The sequence below is a fragment of the Perognathus longimembris genome, chromosome 5 (assembly GCF_023159225.1).
Source record: "Perognathus longimembris pacificus isolate PPM17 chromosome 5, ASM2315922v1, whole genome shotgun sequence".
Lineage (NCBI taxonomy): Eukaryota > Metazoa > Chordata > Mammalia > Rodentia > Heteromyidae > Perognathus > Perognathus longimembris.
Genome location: NC_063165.1, coordinates 87502654 through 87520922, shown reverse-complemented (window position 1 = coordinate 87520922; position 18269 = coordinate 87502654). Strand labels below are relative to the sequence as shown.

The 18269-nt window shown below is 46.0% G+C and overlaps 1 protein-coding gene across 1 annotated transcript in view; it reads right to left on the bottom strand.

The window, feature by feature from the left end:
• Prdm6 (PR/SET domain 6) overlaps window positions 1-18269 on the bottom strand; it is a 105748-nt gene that overhangs the window by 565 nt on the left and 86914 nt on the right. Inside the window, exons 5-6 of the mRNA XM_048346040.1 lie at window positions 16364-16706; window positions 7815-7991 (exon numbers count right to left, since the gene is read on the bottom strand). Coding sequence (XP_048201997.1) covers window positions 7815-7991; window positions 16364-16706 — 520 coding nt within the window. The remainder of the gene's footprint in view (window positions 1-7814; window positions 7992-16363; window positions 16707-18269) is intronic.

The following is an 18269-nucleotide window of genomic DNA, read 5'->3' as shown; positions in this document are numbered from 1 at the left end:
AAAATTGAGACCGGGGAGCGGGGGCCGGCGGGGTGACGGGCTTCCTCTCATCCTGCCTAATCAGAACAGACACTCCAAAGCGGCTCCCGATGTGACCGGCTCAGGAGGTTTAATGGTAGCTCCTCCCGAGGCCGGACGCCGGGATGGGACCAAGCCGGGTCTGATGCAGAACAGAGGATCTGTCAATAAGCAGGAGGAAGGTGATTTCTCCAGAGAGCCCTGTCCTGCTGCAGCTCTGAGCACTGTCACTTCAAATAGATAAAGAACAAAAAGAGATTTTTAGGAGTGAGCCATCAAAGCAGCAGCTAGTCTGCAGTTTTCTGTTCCGTAACCCAACGATAAATTGATGACAAATAGAATTTCACCTGCTGCTGATTTGAAACCCAGAATTGTACTCCCCTCAGCACCACCACCGAAAAAAGAGGGAATTTTGGAAACTACTGGAAGCAAAACGTGAGTTTGCAGTCACTGTTGGAGGTGGAGCAGCCATGGTGGCTGCTTCCCCACCGCCCCGGCCCCCCAACGCCCATTTAGAGTCACAGCACAACCAAACAGATGGTTAAAACAATTTACAAAAGTAGAATTTGTGATGGGGGTGAGCGGTAGCGGAACAGCTCAGAAAAGCCAGGAAGGACGGCTGTGTGAGTAGTTCAGGAGGTTGGCGTCCACAGGAAGGACTGGGGCAATGATACACTTGGGGACCTCCACGGAGCGCTGGTGTGCCTGGGGGGGGGGGCGGGGGGGGAAAGATTTCGTGCTCCAAGAAAAGCTCCTTTCCTTCCCTTGCCAAAAAAAAAAAAAAAAAAACGGGCAAAATAATAAGGATTGTCATTTAGAGACCCCAGGCCCACCCCTCCTTTACTGGCTGGAAAGCGACTCTATGTGTGTGTGTGTGCCTGCATGTATGTAAACAGATTTTCTCTGTGTGTGTATGTACATACACACACATATTTATCTGTACCTATGTAGGTACACATACATACACTCTTTCTGTAGACACAGGCACAGAGAGAGACTGAAAAAGGGCCACCCCTGGGGCCACAGACAGCACGAACACACACACACACACACACACACACACACACACACACACACCATACAATCTGGTGGTGCTCCACTTTTTCCACAGTGGTTGTGTCTGGCTGATGGTCACTAAATGCATGTGCATACACACTCACTACACACAGATGAATGGTGGTAGCAAGCTGGGCACAGACAGTGACTTACTCAGGGAGGAGTTACGTCTCTTCTGTCAAAGCAGTTGCTTGACCAGAAGCATTGCCATTTTGCACGCAGTCACCATCTTACAAGAAGCTGTTCCCGTTAAACCACATCCTATTATAAAGACTTGTTTTCCCGGGGCTGGAGGCATGGCTCAAGTGGCAGAACTACAGCTGAGTAAGCATTCGTTGTCTTATAACTTTACCAAGTGTCCTGGTTTGAGTTGATTGCTCAAACCAACTTTTAACCCTTTCAAACTAGCTAACCATGCGAGATGGTAAACCTAAGTTCTGACCAATCAAAACGAAAGTCAGCAAGTAACTCATTAGGGATAAAACCTGCGTGGAGTTCCTGGCGGGTGCAATTGCTTGCTGGGCTTCCTGTAAGCAGCAGCCTTTTGAAGAAGTAAGCTCTGCATTGCTGAGTTCCTTTCAAGTTGGATATTTGAGAGGAACTCAGATCATTTTAAAATATGACAATCTCAGGGCCCCTATCGCTAGGACAGTGACAAAAACCAACATGAGAAACTCTCCCCCACCCCCTTCTGTGACCGATGAAATGCCACGTGTCTCATTATTCCGTGAGCCGTCCTCTTTCTTCTCTTTAGCAAATCTTAGGAGTAGCTGGCCGTACCACACACAAAATCATCTATAGAAACCTGGGGGTCCTTTTATGTTTACAGACACTGAAAGGCTTGAGCTTGCCTACATACTAGAATTTTCCAGGTTCCATCTCTTTCTCTAGTTAAATATGTCAGGGTGAAAAAGTTGTGTTTCTTTGATTGTCTTTCTGGGAATAATTTTAGCAGTCTGTTCCACTGTTAAAAACTGCACTGTGATCTTGACAAATGTATAATGTCAGCTTTAATGTATCAGACCTATCAGCTCAATGAAAATAACTCAGAAGTATTGATCACCTAATGATTTTTGGTGTATTCATTAACATCCGCAGGCCACTCATCCTGCTCGGGAGCTCGAGCAGTGCTGATGACACGTTAGCGAGCTGCTGATTGTTTATTAGGAAACAGATCAGTTACTGGATTAGTGTGTCAGAATATACTACCTTTCACTACTTGACAAACTTTCAAATTATTATATTCCTCCCCCCTCCCATTTTTTTTAATTTGAAGCTCTAGAATCAATTTCAAAGAGAGCAAAGGAATTTGAACAATTGTGAGGAAAAACAATTTACCTGGGCCAGACTTCTGCCCTTCTGATCTTGGATATTAGACTGTGAGAAGTTCATAAATGGGAAGCTCAGTGCTCCATGTAAGGCCGAAGCCTATGTCTATATGACACACCTAAATACCATTTCATGGAGGTGCTCAGAGGAGAGTTACATTTTTCTCAGGCACTTACTTAAGTGTCTCACTGATGTTCATGTGCACAAAGCAATTTGCTGTAATAGTCAAGAGATTCTTCTGATCTACAGGGTGTAGGTAGGAGTCACTAACTGCTGAAAAATCATGACAGCCATCCCCTTCCCACTACATATGAAAGGAAAAACTACATGAAGATGTATAGATGCCATCGAAACTTCCCCAGATATTTCCTCTTCTTTGGAAAAGTAGGCTCATAAAACTAGTGTCTAGGTAGTCTGGAAGTCATACAAATATAACATATATTTGAGCAAGTAAAGACAACAAAATATAAGACCACTGTATGTGTGTGCGTGCGTGCACACACACAGATATCAGTACCAGAGCTTGAACTCGAGGCCTAGGTGCTGACCCTTAGCTTTTCCATTCAAGGCTGGCACTCTACGACTTGAGCTATAGCTCTACACCTGGCCTTTTGGTGGTTTATTGGAGACAAGGGTCTCAAGGACTTTCTTGCTCAGGCTGGCTTCACACTTCAATCCTTAGATTTCAGCCTTTTGAGTATCTAGGATCACACACGAGTCACTAGTTCCTGGCTTCTACTTTTTTACATATAGTAATAGAAAGATGTGAGTTACCATCAGCATCTTAAACATTACAGAAATCTAAAAAACAACAACAAAAACCCAACAACAGCTTCATGGAACTCAAGGGAAAAGACTAGCTCAAATACTTCAGTTCTGGGAAGTAGGTGCTAGAATTAAGCTGCATCCGCATTTATTAACCCTAAATTGTGATCTCTGACATGACAGGGGTGGACATTTATGATTAACTCTGAACTGCCTGGGCTGTGGCTGAAGGAGGAAAGAGCCAGGAGAAAGAGATGCTATTTCCACCACCTCCTTCACGGGGGTGCTGATGTGATGGTCTTGAAAGAAAAGGCACAGCCACACACAGTGGAAAGGCTTCCAAATAGTTCAGCAGAGGCAGGTCCTCCACTTTCTACAGGTATGAGAGTCTGAATTAGACTTGGTTTTCCTTTTCAGTTTAAGATCTTCCTTCACTTGCTGTGACAACTGAATGCAGTCACTGGGAGCTTAACAACTGATGGGAAATAGACTGGCAAGAAGCTTTCTGAGCACCTGTAATATGCACTAAACACAGCTTGAACCGGGCCAGTTTTTGTGCGTGTGATGTGTGCAATGCATGTTTACTGATTTGCATTTTAGATCATCTTTGGTTTGGTCTAGATCTTATTCAAAAACTGGACGTCCTTCAGAATTCCCTTTGATTATTTTTAAATATACAGAGTTAACATTCCTTTCCTGAGACAAAAACTAGTAGGTTTTTTCCCACAATCTCCTAGCTTCCAAAAACGATGAAGAAGGCTCCCTAGAGAAAGCCCTGAGCTGCTCCTGGGGCTTGCTAAGCATCATTTGCACAGCCTTGGAAACCTGAGAGACCCTGTTAGCACCCACAGGGAGAAGAGGGGTCCTCGCCATAAGCAACAGTTTTTACCCCGTCACCTTCTCTCCCGCCCTTCCTCCCAGCAGAAAGTGGCCCCCGTTGCCACGTGAAATGACGCCTTGCTTTTCCTCCTTGCGCGGCACGACTCTCGGCCCCAGGACAGACCACGAGCCCCGGTCTTCAGTACAACCCTTTCCCGCGATTCCCTGCATGTTCCCTCATCTTAGAAAATGTACTTCTACAGCTGTCAACAGGTCCGCGAGCTCTCTAGATCCTGGGACCTGAGTTCTCCCCATGGGATTCCAGCTCATCAGATTGTGAGGAAAAGCCTGGAATGCCTTCCAGCCTCTCACGGCCAAATCCCCAGACTCGAGTGTCGATGTCAGAAATCCGGCGCTGCCTCTGAGCCTCAGTCCTCGCAGAAGATCTTAGAGCTCGGAGAGGCTTTCCCATGGCGTGACGGGCCCAGGCTCGGCTTACGCTGAGGACTGGGCGAAGGTCTTCCGAATGTGTGCGAGTGTGTGTGTGTGTGTGTGTGAGAGAGAGAGAGTGTGTTTGGGGACAGAACCATTTGGGGCCATCTCTTTGGAAGCTGCCCCAGGCATGGAGTTTAAGGTTGTGTCTCTTTATGAGATTTGTCTCCTCTACAACATTGTTTAAGCCAATACCCATTAGTTGAAGTAGTAAAAGTATCTGTTGTGAAGAAACCCCTTTTATTGACTAATCTGCAACCAAAGTTTTTCTGAATGTTTGTTTTATAAGCTTGTAAAAGGCTATCTTCCTAATATTTACAAATGTCCGTGGCTGGGTAGGCGTGCACTACGTTTGGGAGCGTCTCCAAATCCCCTTGGGACGCTTCAATCCCGGAAGACCTAGTTGTATATACTAAAGGATCTGACTTTCCATTCCCTAGAACATGTTTAAATCCTGCACTTTCAAAACAGGCACACACTCAGCTCTGACCTGGCAATATATATTGATAATTGTTTAAAGACTCTAAAATATTACAGCCTGTGTCGATTTGATAAGAGAGCTAGATCATGCACAAAGACTCCAAGCCAGGAACCCCAGTGGTCTCGCTTGTACCGAGTCAGTACCGGGGGCTGGAACTCACACGCTTGGCTCACACGCTTGTTCGGCTTTTTTTCTTTTTTTTTTTTTAACTCAAAGCTGGTGCCCTACCACTCGAGCCACGCCTCCAGTTGCACTTGTTTTCTGGTTGAGTGGAGATAAGAACATCAGATTTTTCCGCCCTGTTTGGCTTCAAACTGTGATCCACAGATCTCAGCCTCCAGAGTAGCTAGGACCACAGGCAGGAGCCACGAGCACCCAGCCTTCTCTTTATTTTCTGTTAGCTCATCTTTTTCCCCAGAAGAAATAAGGCATGATCACAAATCCTACAGTTGGGAAGGGGGAAATAAAATCACTAAACCCTTCAAATATTAAGTTGATGAATTAAAATTAAGATGGCAATTCTATTGGAAACATGACAAAAACAGGAAGTTAAAGGAAAAAATTGAGTGGAATCAACAAGGTTACACGCAAGTAACACCTTAACATTAATAGAAATCTATTTCCCATTTTGACCCGGAAACCTCTTCAATTAATTACTAAAATCTATTTACACAGCAACAAGATAAAAATCAATGTGAGTCCTGGCACAGGAGCTGTCCGGCTGCCCGCCCTCTCTCACATATGAGACCAGGAGAACCTCAGTTGCTCACATGTCTGTTTTTCAGCAGCTCCCTGACCCAGTGATGTATGAAGTAAACCACTGTTAGTTTCTGCTTCAGATCAGGAGGAAGCCAGGCCTGTCGCCCGGCCTGGGCGGGCTTGAGAATGCCAATGACCCCCCCTGGCCAGTACACAGAGAATAGGGCCAGTCGGCCCGCAGGCTGCATGAGAGAAGGAGGGCCTTTGGGGCAACCGCGCAGAGGTGCTTTGGCTGGGAGATACTGCAGGCCCAAGTTCAGGCCCCATGCGGTCTCCTTAGCCAGGAGACGCCATGAAGTTCACAAGCAGCACCTGTGCTTACAGACAAACGCGGGCACGACTTTCAGTGATAACAGCATCCATTAAAGTAGGATGGAAAGTAGTTAAGAATGATGCGGAGAAGTAACAAATTCTTGGGGGACTGAGCAAAGATGGTGGCTCTTTATGAGTGTCTCCTTCTGCTGTCAGACAGCAGAGGGAGGCAGGGCCCTGGCCAATGGGGCTCTGCTGCCCCATGCCGTCCCTGGCTTCAGAGGAACACAGTGTACCCACCTCCCCGGCCCCCTCCCCACCCCCAAGCAGGTCCAGAAAGTCAGGGGTCACAGAACCTAAAAAGACTAAATTCACTGAGAGCTGAGCATCCGCTTCCTACTGCTCCAGTCACTTCCTCTCTTCCTTAATTTTTTGCCCTCCCAAGGTAATTTAAAGCTGGATATCTATGTACTTCGATTTTCCTCCTCAAACAGAGAATGCCAATATGAGTGAAAAGAAATGTAAAATTATTCAACAAGCAGGCAGTAAAAACTGCTCTGAGACCACCAGTCTGCTATCTACATGGGCTCCTTTGCCCCCAAACTTTTTCACATGCTGTTTGTGCTTTCAGAGCATTTCTTTCCCCTTGTATGTCTGGCAAACTCCTATTCACCCTTCAAAACCTATCTAGAACACACCATCTCCCACCTAGCATTGCTTGCTCCATTTCTCTGTGACTCGGGTGAGAGGGAGCCAAGTCCTCGTTCACCTTTGTGCTCTTGTGCCTGGGAAGGTGTCTGGTGTGAAAGCCGACCCTCTGTGAATATTTGCTGAATAAATGAAAACACATAACTGGATGAATGAAGGGATGAATGAAGGAACAAACAAATAAGTGGACAGATAAACTATGGTACATGATTCAGTTGCTCACTGTCTTAATGACTAGGATAAATCTCAAAAGACACCCCCCCCCTTCTCAGGTGTCCTTACTTTGCCAACAACTTAAGAATTCATTTTTACCTTTTCCTGTAGCTTCTGAATCCTCAAAAAAAAAAACATCAATGTGTCCTATGTTTGTGTTTGGTCTTATTTTTGTTTTGTGGCCATGGCAACTCTATTCTGCTTTTTCTTTCCTTTTATTTTTTTTGTGCCAGTACTGGGGCTTAAACTTTTTTGCTCAAGGCTATACTCTATGACTTTAGGCACAGCTCCACTTCTGTTTTTTAGTGGTTAATTGGAGATGAACACCTCAGGAACTTTCTTGCTGCCCTGGTTTCAAAGCATGTTCCTCGGATCCCAGCCTTCTGAGTTGTTAAGATTACAGGCATGTCCCATTGGTGCCTGGCTGATATGCCCACTTTAAAGACTAAACTACACAGGACAAGGTCACAGACCAGTCACAGTAACGGGTTCAACCTCGCCGAAGCACTACGAAAGAGGAGGAGGTAGCTCGCCAGCATCCTGAAGGGCTCACGTTCTCCAAGAGAGGACTGTTCACATGTCCTAAACACATGGCCGCCTCTCTCGTGGGTATAAGAGCTCGGTGTGACTCCTAGACAAAATCTAGATGCACACATCCTCGGGAACTGGAAACGGTATGAGAATCATTCACTCACATCTCCTTATTGTACTGCTGCGAAAGACACTCAGAAAGATCATCTCATGCCCAGGACCCGGGTCTAAGTCTCTCGGCTTCAGTTTCCAAATTTCAGGCACTCAGCCAAGAGCTCCTTCGGCCACCTGCAGGCCGGCCTTCCGAGAGCCTCTCCTGCACCGCGGAGCGCTCTGTCCCGGCACCTCGGCCACCTCTCGGGAAAGGCTCAGCCACGGAGCTGCTACTTACTTGAAGGGCTTCTCTCCAGTGTGGGTTCGGATGTGGTTGTTGAGGGTGGTGGCGCCTGCAAAGGCCCGGCCGCAGTAGCCACACTTGAAAGGCCGGTCGCTGGAGTGAGTGACCACGTGATTCCTCAGTTCTGAAGGCTGGGAAAAGGACTGAGAGCAATGGCCACACTGGTAGGGTCTGAAACAAACAAAGAGATGCCGGTCAATGCTTTCTAGGTTGCTGCGGGAGCTGTGGTTCGTGGCCAAAACATTTTGATGACATTTTCTCACTGTGTGCCTGCGTGTGTGGCTTGGGTGCTATCCTTTTAGCTTTGGCACTCAGGGAGGGTGCTTTCCCACTTGAGCCACAGCTTCACTTCTGGTTTTTTGCTGGTTAACTGGAAACCAGAATCTCATGGACATGTTATGCCCAGGCTAGCTTTGAACTGCAGTCCGCAGATCTCAGCCTCCTGAGTAGCCAGGATTGACGGGTGGGAGCGACGAGAGCCTGCTCTTTTCTTACTTTTTAGGACGGGGCGCTTTGGCTGTGGGACTGCCGCGGGAACCAGATTCGGAGCTCCCGAGACACCGTTCCCCAAGTGAATATTCCCTTCCAGGATGAATCACGCCACTCCAAGAACTCCTGCCTTCTCATCTTTCTCTCCCACAGGCAAATATCAGCCTTAAAAGCACAGGCTTATTTAAGCCGAATGTTACTAGGGAAAATACGTAATTGTCTCTTATGTTTCCATGACATTCTTAACTTTCCAAAGTGCTTTCAAATCAGTTATCTAGTTTAATCTGTGCAGTAATCCTCTGGGATAAGGAACACGGTCGTCGTCTGTCCGTTCAGAAAGCTGAGGACACACTGTCCTCAGAGCTCTTCATCGGCTGTTGATCCTGAGGGGGGTCTCAGGGACTCCGGCAGACAGGCAGACAAGTGGGCAGGTCGCTGGTGTGTTCTCCTAAGTGCTGAACTGGGGTCTACTCGAAGCACAACCACTGACACAGCACAGATGAGCCCAGACTTTGCTGGCAGTAGCTCACATCTAGAAGCCTAGCTATTCGGGAGGCTAAGATCCAAAAGCCTGAGGTTGAAAGCCAGCCTGGGCAGCAAGGTCCGCAGCACCCCATCCCCAAATAATCTGCACAAAGTCAGACTGGAGGGTGGCTCAAGTAGTAGAGCTCCAATTATGAGCCAGAAAGCTGAGTAAAAATACCAGGCTCGGTACCAAAAATGGAAAGAATAAAGAAAGAAAGAAATTCTGGCTTCCCTTTTTCTGTACCCCATCCCCCCAACTATTTATCCATTAAGTCTTTTTCCTGAACTTTATCTCCTCAGTTTAACCTGGTGCCCAGAAGAATGATTTATAGCAGCCCAGAAATGACAGGCTGTCACTGCACCTCGGAGGGATGGCTTCGGTGCGGAAGCCAATGGAAGCAAGCCATGACAAAAACCTGATAATTAGCAAGATTACCAGAGCACATTCTCCACGGCTCATAAGAAGTAAATCAATTTGGGGTTTTCATAAAATAAATTAAAATTGTCTTCTCTACAGAAGTTCTTCTGCTTACTTAAGCGGACTGCAGTGACTGATATAAAACCCAAGGAGTTTTCCCTATCCAGAGCTATTTCATATCATCCCTTGACAGGGCTCTAATTTGTTTATCAAAATTTTTGTTCAGAGAATTAATAATCTGTCATGAGGGATATTAACAGCATTCACCAGGCCTCGGTCTGGGGCCCTGATGCTGCTGGCTGAATTGGGAAAGGCAATGGGGAATGCAGACTTAATTGCTCTACTGTTAACAAACACATAAGCGCCAATGACTAGCAACCAAAACGAAGGGCTGGGAGACTATGGTAAGCACGCATGCACACACGCACAACAATTCAATTAAGTGCAAAATAAAGTGTGCCCTCTCATTTGTCAAATGAAGTGCTTAATTGTGGCTACTTGCCCCACTGAACACAAATACTATTATTTTACTAGGCTTCAGCACACTGAGCACTGATTGTAGAATTTTTTAGCTTGATTAATAGTCCAGCATTAGTCAATAACTCAATACTATACAATTTTAATTACTTACATTTAGAAATCTATCTAACTGATCTCAAACAAGTTTCAAAGAAATATAAGAGTCATTGGTAAGGAGTTTATCAATCTTGACAAATTACACATGCATTTTATTACAATTATAAAATAATGCCTTGAAAGCCCTTTAAATTATATGCAGAGAAAATGTCCTCTTGCTAGATCTGTTCTTGGTAGTAATGTTAGCCTTCCAAGATTCCTTAAAAAGTAATTCTCTCAGGGATAAATTCTTAAATGCTATCGGAGACTATAAACAAAATAATATATTAATATATGCTATACCCACTGACAATTGATTTTTCTAATAGTGAAGGAACCATTAACATTTATTAGCCTCTGGTTATCTATTTTTAATAGCTATCACTATAAACAATAAGCCACTAAATAAAACCAATTAATCTTCTCTCTCTTTTCTAACTCTTCTGTCAAAAGTTGGGGTGATTTATTTCTCATAGTCAGAAGTCAATCCATCCTTTTTATGTTAATTGTCACAGTGGTAAAGATTTACACACAGGAAAACAGAAATAATCATAGAGGCTGATGTCGAATTTTCACCAAGTTATCAGCAATGAACGGTGAATAGGATTCTAAAACAACTTTCTGTCTAGTACCAGCATAAGGCATTGGCTAGGGGCCCAGTGATCTAGGTGGCACATTCAGCTGGGCCAGACAGAAGCACCCAGAGAGAGAGAGAGAGAGAGAGAGAGAGAGAGAGAGAGAGAGAGAGAGAGAGAGGAGAGAGAGAGAGAGAGACTGCTCCAGCCTCTGACTCCCACTGCTGGACATGGACCGGTCAGCCAGCTCCCCTTACCTCCGCTTCTCTTCTGTCTGGAAAGCGTATAGCCTGATTTAGATGTCCTCTCACATCCCATCCTGCTTCGCTTCGCTCCAGCGTTCGTGCAGGCCCGTGTGCCTGGCCTGAGCGTCTACCCAGCACACGCTCAGGAAGCAGCACCACTGCGCCCTCCGCGTTTCCTGGCGCGTGCTGGCCAGCTCCTTGGCCATGGCGGGTTCTACGCCTCTCTGTGGATGTGCCCACAGGCATCCGCACCCATCCCCATCCACCAGAACAGGGGAACTTTTCATGTACTGGTAAAATGCTGAAAATTAGCTATCAGAAAGTACTGCAGTTGTACACTCAGTCGACAAAATTCCTCTACCCCATTTTTCTGCATTTTCAGTAACTCCTTTAAAAATAAACAAAAAAATGATCGAAAAGTAATTTTAAAACTGATTGTGCGCCTGGGGTTTATTCTAAGAACACAGAAATAAATTCAAGACAGAGCCAGGTCTTTGGTGGGGGTTAGAAAACATTATTTACATCTTGGGAACCTCACATATCACCACTTTTGGGGCGCCGAGTGGCCACCAGGTTAAGACTGCATGTGAAACTTTCTATCCATGCAGCCGGTCTCTCAAGCCACGGGGCCTAAGCGACATAGACTCGGTTGCCACGAATCAACTTTTCATTGTAATGACCAACCTTTCCACCAATCTCAAAATAGATGAGGCTGGATTCATTGAAGGTTAGCCAACCTCATCTCCAAGGTCTGCCTCCTTTGGATGTGCCTACTAGAAAAGCACGTAAGAACTGGTGACCACAGAGGTGGGAAGATGGACATCTGCCCTAGGACAGATCTGGCGCCAGGCATGTGTGCCTTTCCTTGCCAGGACTCTGTGTGTATCCCTTCAGGAGCTGTGGGCCCGGAAAGCGTGGCTTTCCCGGGCAAGGAGGACCGCTCTCTCAAGGGTGCACCGGTGGTAGCCATGCTTACTGCTAGGCGGAACAAGTGCTCAGGATTGACACCTGTGGGCGCTGCGTTTAGCGCGACACTTTCCACGATCTCTCAGCAATGCATTCAGGAACTTCCCTTCTAAGGCACTTTAACTCAGAAAGCATCTCAATGTTTTCAAAGCAGGCACAAAGAACCACAGCACAACCATCAGTAACTGTGGCTACCTGAGACCTCTAGCAATCATTATCCAACGATGAGCTGAATTACCCACTATCGAGACATTAGCCACCTAGCACAGTTGAGCCCAACCGAGAAATTCAAGTATTATTTAATTTCGATTCATCTAAATATAATTAGTCCCTTGTGATTATTTCCAACACAAAAAGATCAATCTTCATTTAAAAAAAGACTAGAAAGTGTTCCATAGTCAACTTAAAAAATGTGTAAAAAGGGACAAAGTGTGTTTGGATTTAGTTAGCATCTCAATGGTAGTGGATTTTGAAGCAGAAAGTAGTGAGGCCATTCCCTCCATTCCCTGGCATTCTGTCCAGGGTGCTCTCTGCCAGAGATTACAGCAGTGAGATGGGCAGGTCATTTGCTCAGTCTGGAATTGGTTTGGTGTACACATAGGAAGAATGAAACATTTAATGAAATTAAGTGTGGTTTGGTTTTAAGTTATTAATCCTTCCATGATTATTTTTTCATGGCATGAAGATTTCCAGGCCAAACGTTCCTCCATTGGGGTTACATCTTCTCCCTGCTCCATGTCAGCCAGCTCAAGTGTGACTCTCGGGCCTTACAGCAGCCCTGCACACGTCAGCACTGGCCCTGTGCTGAGGAAGCACTTAGCTCTACGGAGAAGATTCAGGACAGCAAGCATCTGCAGAGGCTTGAAGCCTGGGAAGCAGATAACCTTTACCCTCAGGAAGAGAAGGGCAGAAGCAGAAGGTGGTTACCTCCTAAGAAGCTATTACGGGCGTGGACTGTCTCCTGGAACTTCCCATATCACATCCAATTACCAATAATGATATTTAAACAAAAAATGTGAAGTATGCCCAGAATGCTGAAGGTAGACTTCTCCTCCAAAAAGGAGAGAGAACAGAAAATGGATTTAAAACAAAGGTAAGCATTATCAAGACACTTTCTGTGAAAAAGAAAATATACTTATCAGAAAGAGCACTGGGGGGTTGGGCATCCGTGGCTCATCCCTGTAATCCTAGCTACTCGAAAGGCTGAGAGCCGAGGCCGAGTGTTCACAGCCAGTGCAGGCAAGAAAGTCCTTGAGACGCTTCATCACCAAATAACCAGAAGGGGAGCAGGCTGTGGCTAAAGTGATAGAGTCCCAGCCTTGGGTGAAAAAGCTGGAGGACAGTGCCCAGGCCCTGAGTTAAAAGTCCTAGTATCAGAACACACACACACACACACACACACACACACACACACACACACACACACTCACGAATCCACTATAATTGAAGGCTTTGCTTACCCTTTTCTAAATGCATTTTTAACCATGTAGCTAAGAATTATAGAGTGCATCTTTCACTTACTGCCAAACTTTCCTGTACAGAGAGAACATTCTAGGTTCCAGACCTAAAAAATAGCTATTCCAGTATTACATGCTAACAGCAAATGATGCATCTAAAATGAAACCAGCAGATCCAATGTTTGGACATCTCCATCTATTTCCTCTTAGCTTCAGGACTCAACTCCTCACATCGGGCTCACATACATGGGCCTTTGTTGTTAACGTTGGACTTTGAGTATAAAGGAGACTGATATCACTGAAGTCGCGATTCTTAATTTTAACTTATTAAGGAAGGATGTTGACCACCTCCCAAGTCTTTATCAACATAAAGCAGGGAAGGGAGAGGTAAGAAATCCATTGCTTGAGCAACTTGCTCCCAGACTGGCTCTGGTCCTTTCTCCATCTCACTGGGAAGGCTGGCCATGCCACATCGGAGGGGTTAGTACAGACGGGAAGCTCGTACCACTTGGAGTTTTTCCAATTGTACTAAATTAGCTTTGATTAAATTAAATTATTTTGTACATAATTTGTACACATAGGCTAATTCTTAAGATTTTATCTGATAGTTTTCAGAAATGTAACAAGAATTATACCACATTTTATATAATATATACTATATTATATATATTATATAATATATAATAAAATATATAAATATGTAATGTAACATTTTCTATAATAAATTTGATAGGACTTAAACTATCATACCTATGATATTCTAAGTATAAGTGGAGTCAGACAAAATAGTCTTTCAGAATTTTCTATTTGACATAAAATATTTTCATTGATTTTATGACAGTCAACATGGAGTCATGTAATAATAAAAACTAAGCTTGAGTGTCACTGTGCAGAAACTTTCAACTGTCACTTAACTTTACCTTGACTATTCAGTTATATGACTAAAACACACCTTTGCAAATAATATTTGACTTTACTCCATTTACAAAGCAAGTCTGTGATTTTGATGCATATTTTATATATATTTTTTTAAAACTTAAAATGAAGCCAGGCGCTAGCAGCTCATGCCTGTAATTCTACCTACACGGGGGTCTGAGATCTGAGGATCATGGTTCAAAGTCAGCCGGGGCAGACAAATCTGAGAAGCTCTTATCTCCAACTAACCAGCCAAAAGCTGGAAGTGGGGGTGTGGCTCAAATGGTAAAGACTTGTGTGCAAAAGCTAAGAAGAGCACAAGGCTCCAAGTTTGAACCTCAGTACTTTAAATAGGACATCAGTTTCAAGCTTGTTGTATCCCTTATGCAGCCAAAAGGGCCACGAACACAGCACGCGAGTCTATTCTGACTTTCGCCAAGACACGGCTGCCTCCTCGGCCCTAATCTACATGTTTCAAAGCAAAATAGCTCCAGCCATGCTTGAGGCTGCAAGTTACTGCTAGAAAGGCGCCAACGAGAAAGCGTTTACGCCTGCCAGTGTGCGCAGTAACCTTACAACGCTGGACTATTTCCACCCTCTGGCTCCACATCTCCACCCGTCTGTCCTTGCTTGGGTTTTCTCAGCACACTCACGCCCTGCCGAGCTGGCAGGGGACAGCTTCGTGCAGCTGACCCCAGCTGCTCAGGAGGCCGAGTTCTAAAGAACATGGTTTGAAGCCAGCCCGGGCAGGAAAGCCCATGAGACTTTTATCTCTAGTTAACTTCAAAAAGCCAGAAGTAGAGCTGTGGCTCAAGTGGTAGAGCGGCAAAAGCTAAGAGAAAGCACTCAGGCCCTGAGATCTAAAAAAAATTAAATTTAAAAGCAGAGTACATATCATTAGGCAAAGAGGGTGAATTGGCTTGCCTTAATTAAGATAATTCAGTGGCAAAAGTAAGAAAGCAATTCAAGAAATCTGTTTCTGGGTCTCCACTCTTAGTTCTAAAAATTATTTTCTGCTTTTCTATTCAAAGTGCATTTTCAATGCTATTTCGGTTTTAATCAAGTTTCCACAGGACATGACGACAAGATAAAACCCAAGCAATCCTTTCATATTGAATTAATTTGATTTTTGTCTTTGGTGCTCCCAGCTATCCAGACTGTCGAATAAACCAGTTTTGATTCATAAATAATAGTTCCATTATATCTACTGTGCCACTCGTCAGAGTACCTGAAATTTTAATTCACTTGTTCAGCTAAATTTCATCCTCAGTTCATGGCCATAAAATTCTTTATTGACAAACTTTCAAACCAACTTTGACTCTGAGGTATCTAGTCAACATTTTTCTTCTGTGTGGATATTAGTTTATTGAATAAGTGGCATCTGTTTTCCTCCACATCACAGGCAGAGTAGGTATTCCCTTTTGACAGCTTCGTAGGATTTATGGGTTTGCATGCTCTGAAGAAAAATAGTACTAAGCAAAAAATTCCAATTCATTACCTCTTAGTACTTAATTAAGTTCATACCCACAGCACACTGGAGGTGAACTCTGAAATGACTGTGACAGCCCAAAGCAGCCAGCTATATTATCTTTGGAAGACAGAGTGGATTATAATTGTCCTAACCTCATTTCCCCACCTGTGATATTCATAAATGCGCTTTCTAGTTTTGCTCGTGTGTGTGTGTGTGTGTGTGTGTGTGTGTGTGGTGTGCACGTATGTGCTGGTACTAGGGTTTGAACTCAGGACCTGAGCATTGTCCTTTGGCTTTATCTCCCAAGGCTCTCACTCGACCACTTGAGCCACGCTCCACTTTTTTTTCTTTTTTCTTTCTTTTTTTTTTTTTTTTTTTTTGCCAGTCCTGGGCCTTGGACTCAGGGCCTGAGCACTGTCCCTGGCTTCTTTTTGCTCAAGGCTAGCACTCTGCCACTTGAGCCACAGCGCCACTTCTGGCTTTTTCTGTATATGTGGTGCTGGGGAATCGAACCCAGGGCTTCATTATACGAGGCAAGCACTCTACCACTAGGCCATATCCCCAGCCCCATGGGCCACTTTTGGGGGGTTAATCGGAGGGAGGAATCTCAGAGTTTCCTGCCCTTGGCTGGCTTCAAACTGAAGTCCTCAGATCTCTGCCAGCTGAGTAGCTGGGATTCCAGGCGTGAGCCATGGGCGCCCAGCTATGGCTCCCTTCTTAAGCTCGGACAGGTCTGTCTGTCAGCCACCGAGGCCCCTGTTGGCACCAGGGGTCCCCCGGTGCGGCTAGCCGTGCGTCATGAGGCGGCAGGAGGGGAGCAGGGGGTGTCACTAAGCAGGCTCGGAGGCAGGGCGGGAGCGGCGCTACCTGTCCGGGTTCTGCGTGCACACGTGCATCTGCAGGAGGATGCGCTGGGTGAAGGTCTTGAAGCACTGGCCGCACTTCCACAGGTGCCAGTCACTGAACTCCGAGTGCAGCTGGCTCGTGGAGGTCGGGCTGGCCAGCACCCGCTGGTTCTTCACGTTGAGCTGGTTGAAGCCCGACTCCAGGGCCCCCGATTTATCCAGGAGGGAGGAGCCCCGGCTGCAGGGCGTCTGGGGGAAGACCACGGAGCGCTGCGGGGCGGCGGCGGCCAGCTTGCTGCTCTTACCGAAGGGCTGCAGGGCGTCTGGCCGGCACATGGCTTCCATGACCGAGGAAGGGACGTTTACTAGAACGACAACAGGGAACACATCACCTTCACCCTCTGGGAATGGATGCATAATAACACGTTTTTTTTCTGGATTGAAAATGAACACAATGTGATTTCTTTTATTTATTTTTGCCAGTCCTGGGCCTTGGACTCAGGGCCTGAGCACTGTCCCTGGCTTCTTTTTGCTCAAGGTTAGCACTCTGCCACTTGAGCCACAGCGCCCCTTCTGGCCATTTTCTACATATGTGGTGCTGGGGAATCAAACCCAGGGCTTCATGTATAAGAGGCGAGCACTCTTGCCACTAGGCCGTATTCCCAGCCCACAATGTGATTTCTTTCCTTTTGGGTACAGGGGAAGCACTTTGCCACAGAGCTACATCCCGGCCCATTAAGAACACCTTTATTACGAATTAATAACTCTTCCAACACCCGTTTGTTAAACAACTTCCTCAAGGTCAGGATTGGTCTTACACGATCTTCGCCTTCAAAATTAACGTTGACTGAGATACAAGACTCCACAGGGCGGCTCCATGAGCGAGCGGGCTGCTGGAAAGGGGCTCTGATGGGGAGGGCTTCCCAGAGAGGGTGCGTTCAACAGGGCAAGGGGAGGCATCAGCACAGGGGGGCTGGTTGGAAGGACAAAGGAAAGATGAAGGCTTGGTGGACAGGAAGGGAGACAGGCCCTTCCAGAGCACCTGTTCCTGGGGAATTTGGAGGCCAGGATTAGAGAGGGCCGACTTCAGAGTGCCTTAAAAGTCCAAGTAAATAAATACATCAACTAAATGGCAGCTTAGGAAACAGACCCAGGTTGTTCTGAGCAGAAAGGAAACACGGAGTTCAGGGAGAGCTCAAGAGGGCAAAGCAGATGGGCGTGTCGTGGATAAACTAAGAGTGTGAGGCCAACAGAGACAGTGCTCACTGCTAAGGCATCAAGAGAGACCCTGGGTCAAATCCTGACTCCGCTTTGAGTACACACGATCTCCTAAGAGCTGCTCAATCACTCTGTGCCCCGCCTCCCTCCCGTGAGTGGCAGTTACAACCCTAAAAACAACGGCAGCATGGGTTAGTGGTTGAGATGGCCCTGAGTCTAAGTCTGCTACTTACCAGCCTTGTGGGTGTGGGCAAGTCTCAATCTATTATCTCGTCCTTGGTGAAACACAACGTGGCCACCCTAATAATGAACGCATTTAGTGGGGAGTGTGACCTAGGACTGACGCTCGTTAGTGTGGGGCTCTGGCTGTCTGCTTTCCTGACTGTTCAGGCTCTTTTATGAGGTCTGGGCTTGGTCCTGGAAAGCACTCACCTCAGGCCTGACAACCAACAGCAGCCACCACGTCCCCCATGATGAAGGAAGCAGAGACCAGAACGGTGGGGCGGGGGGGGGGGGGCTCTAAACTGGGTGGTGGCAGTGGTGGTGGAGAAGGAACTAGAAACAAGAAACACTTTTTGGAGCAGGGAAATCTAATTCACATGAAATGTCTTCCTTTTAAAGTTCTTACTTTGTGAATACTATTTATGAAGGATCCGCAGATCACTCCACAGCTCTGAAGGTGATTAGAATACACAAGATATGGGTGAAAT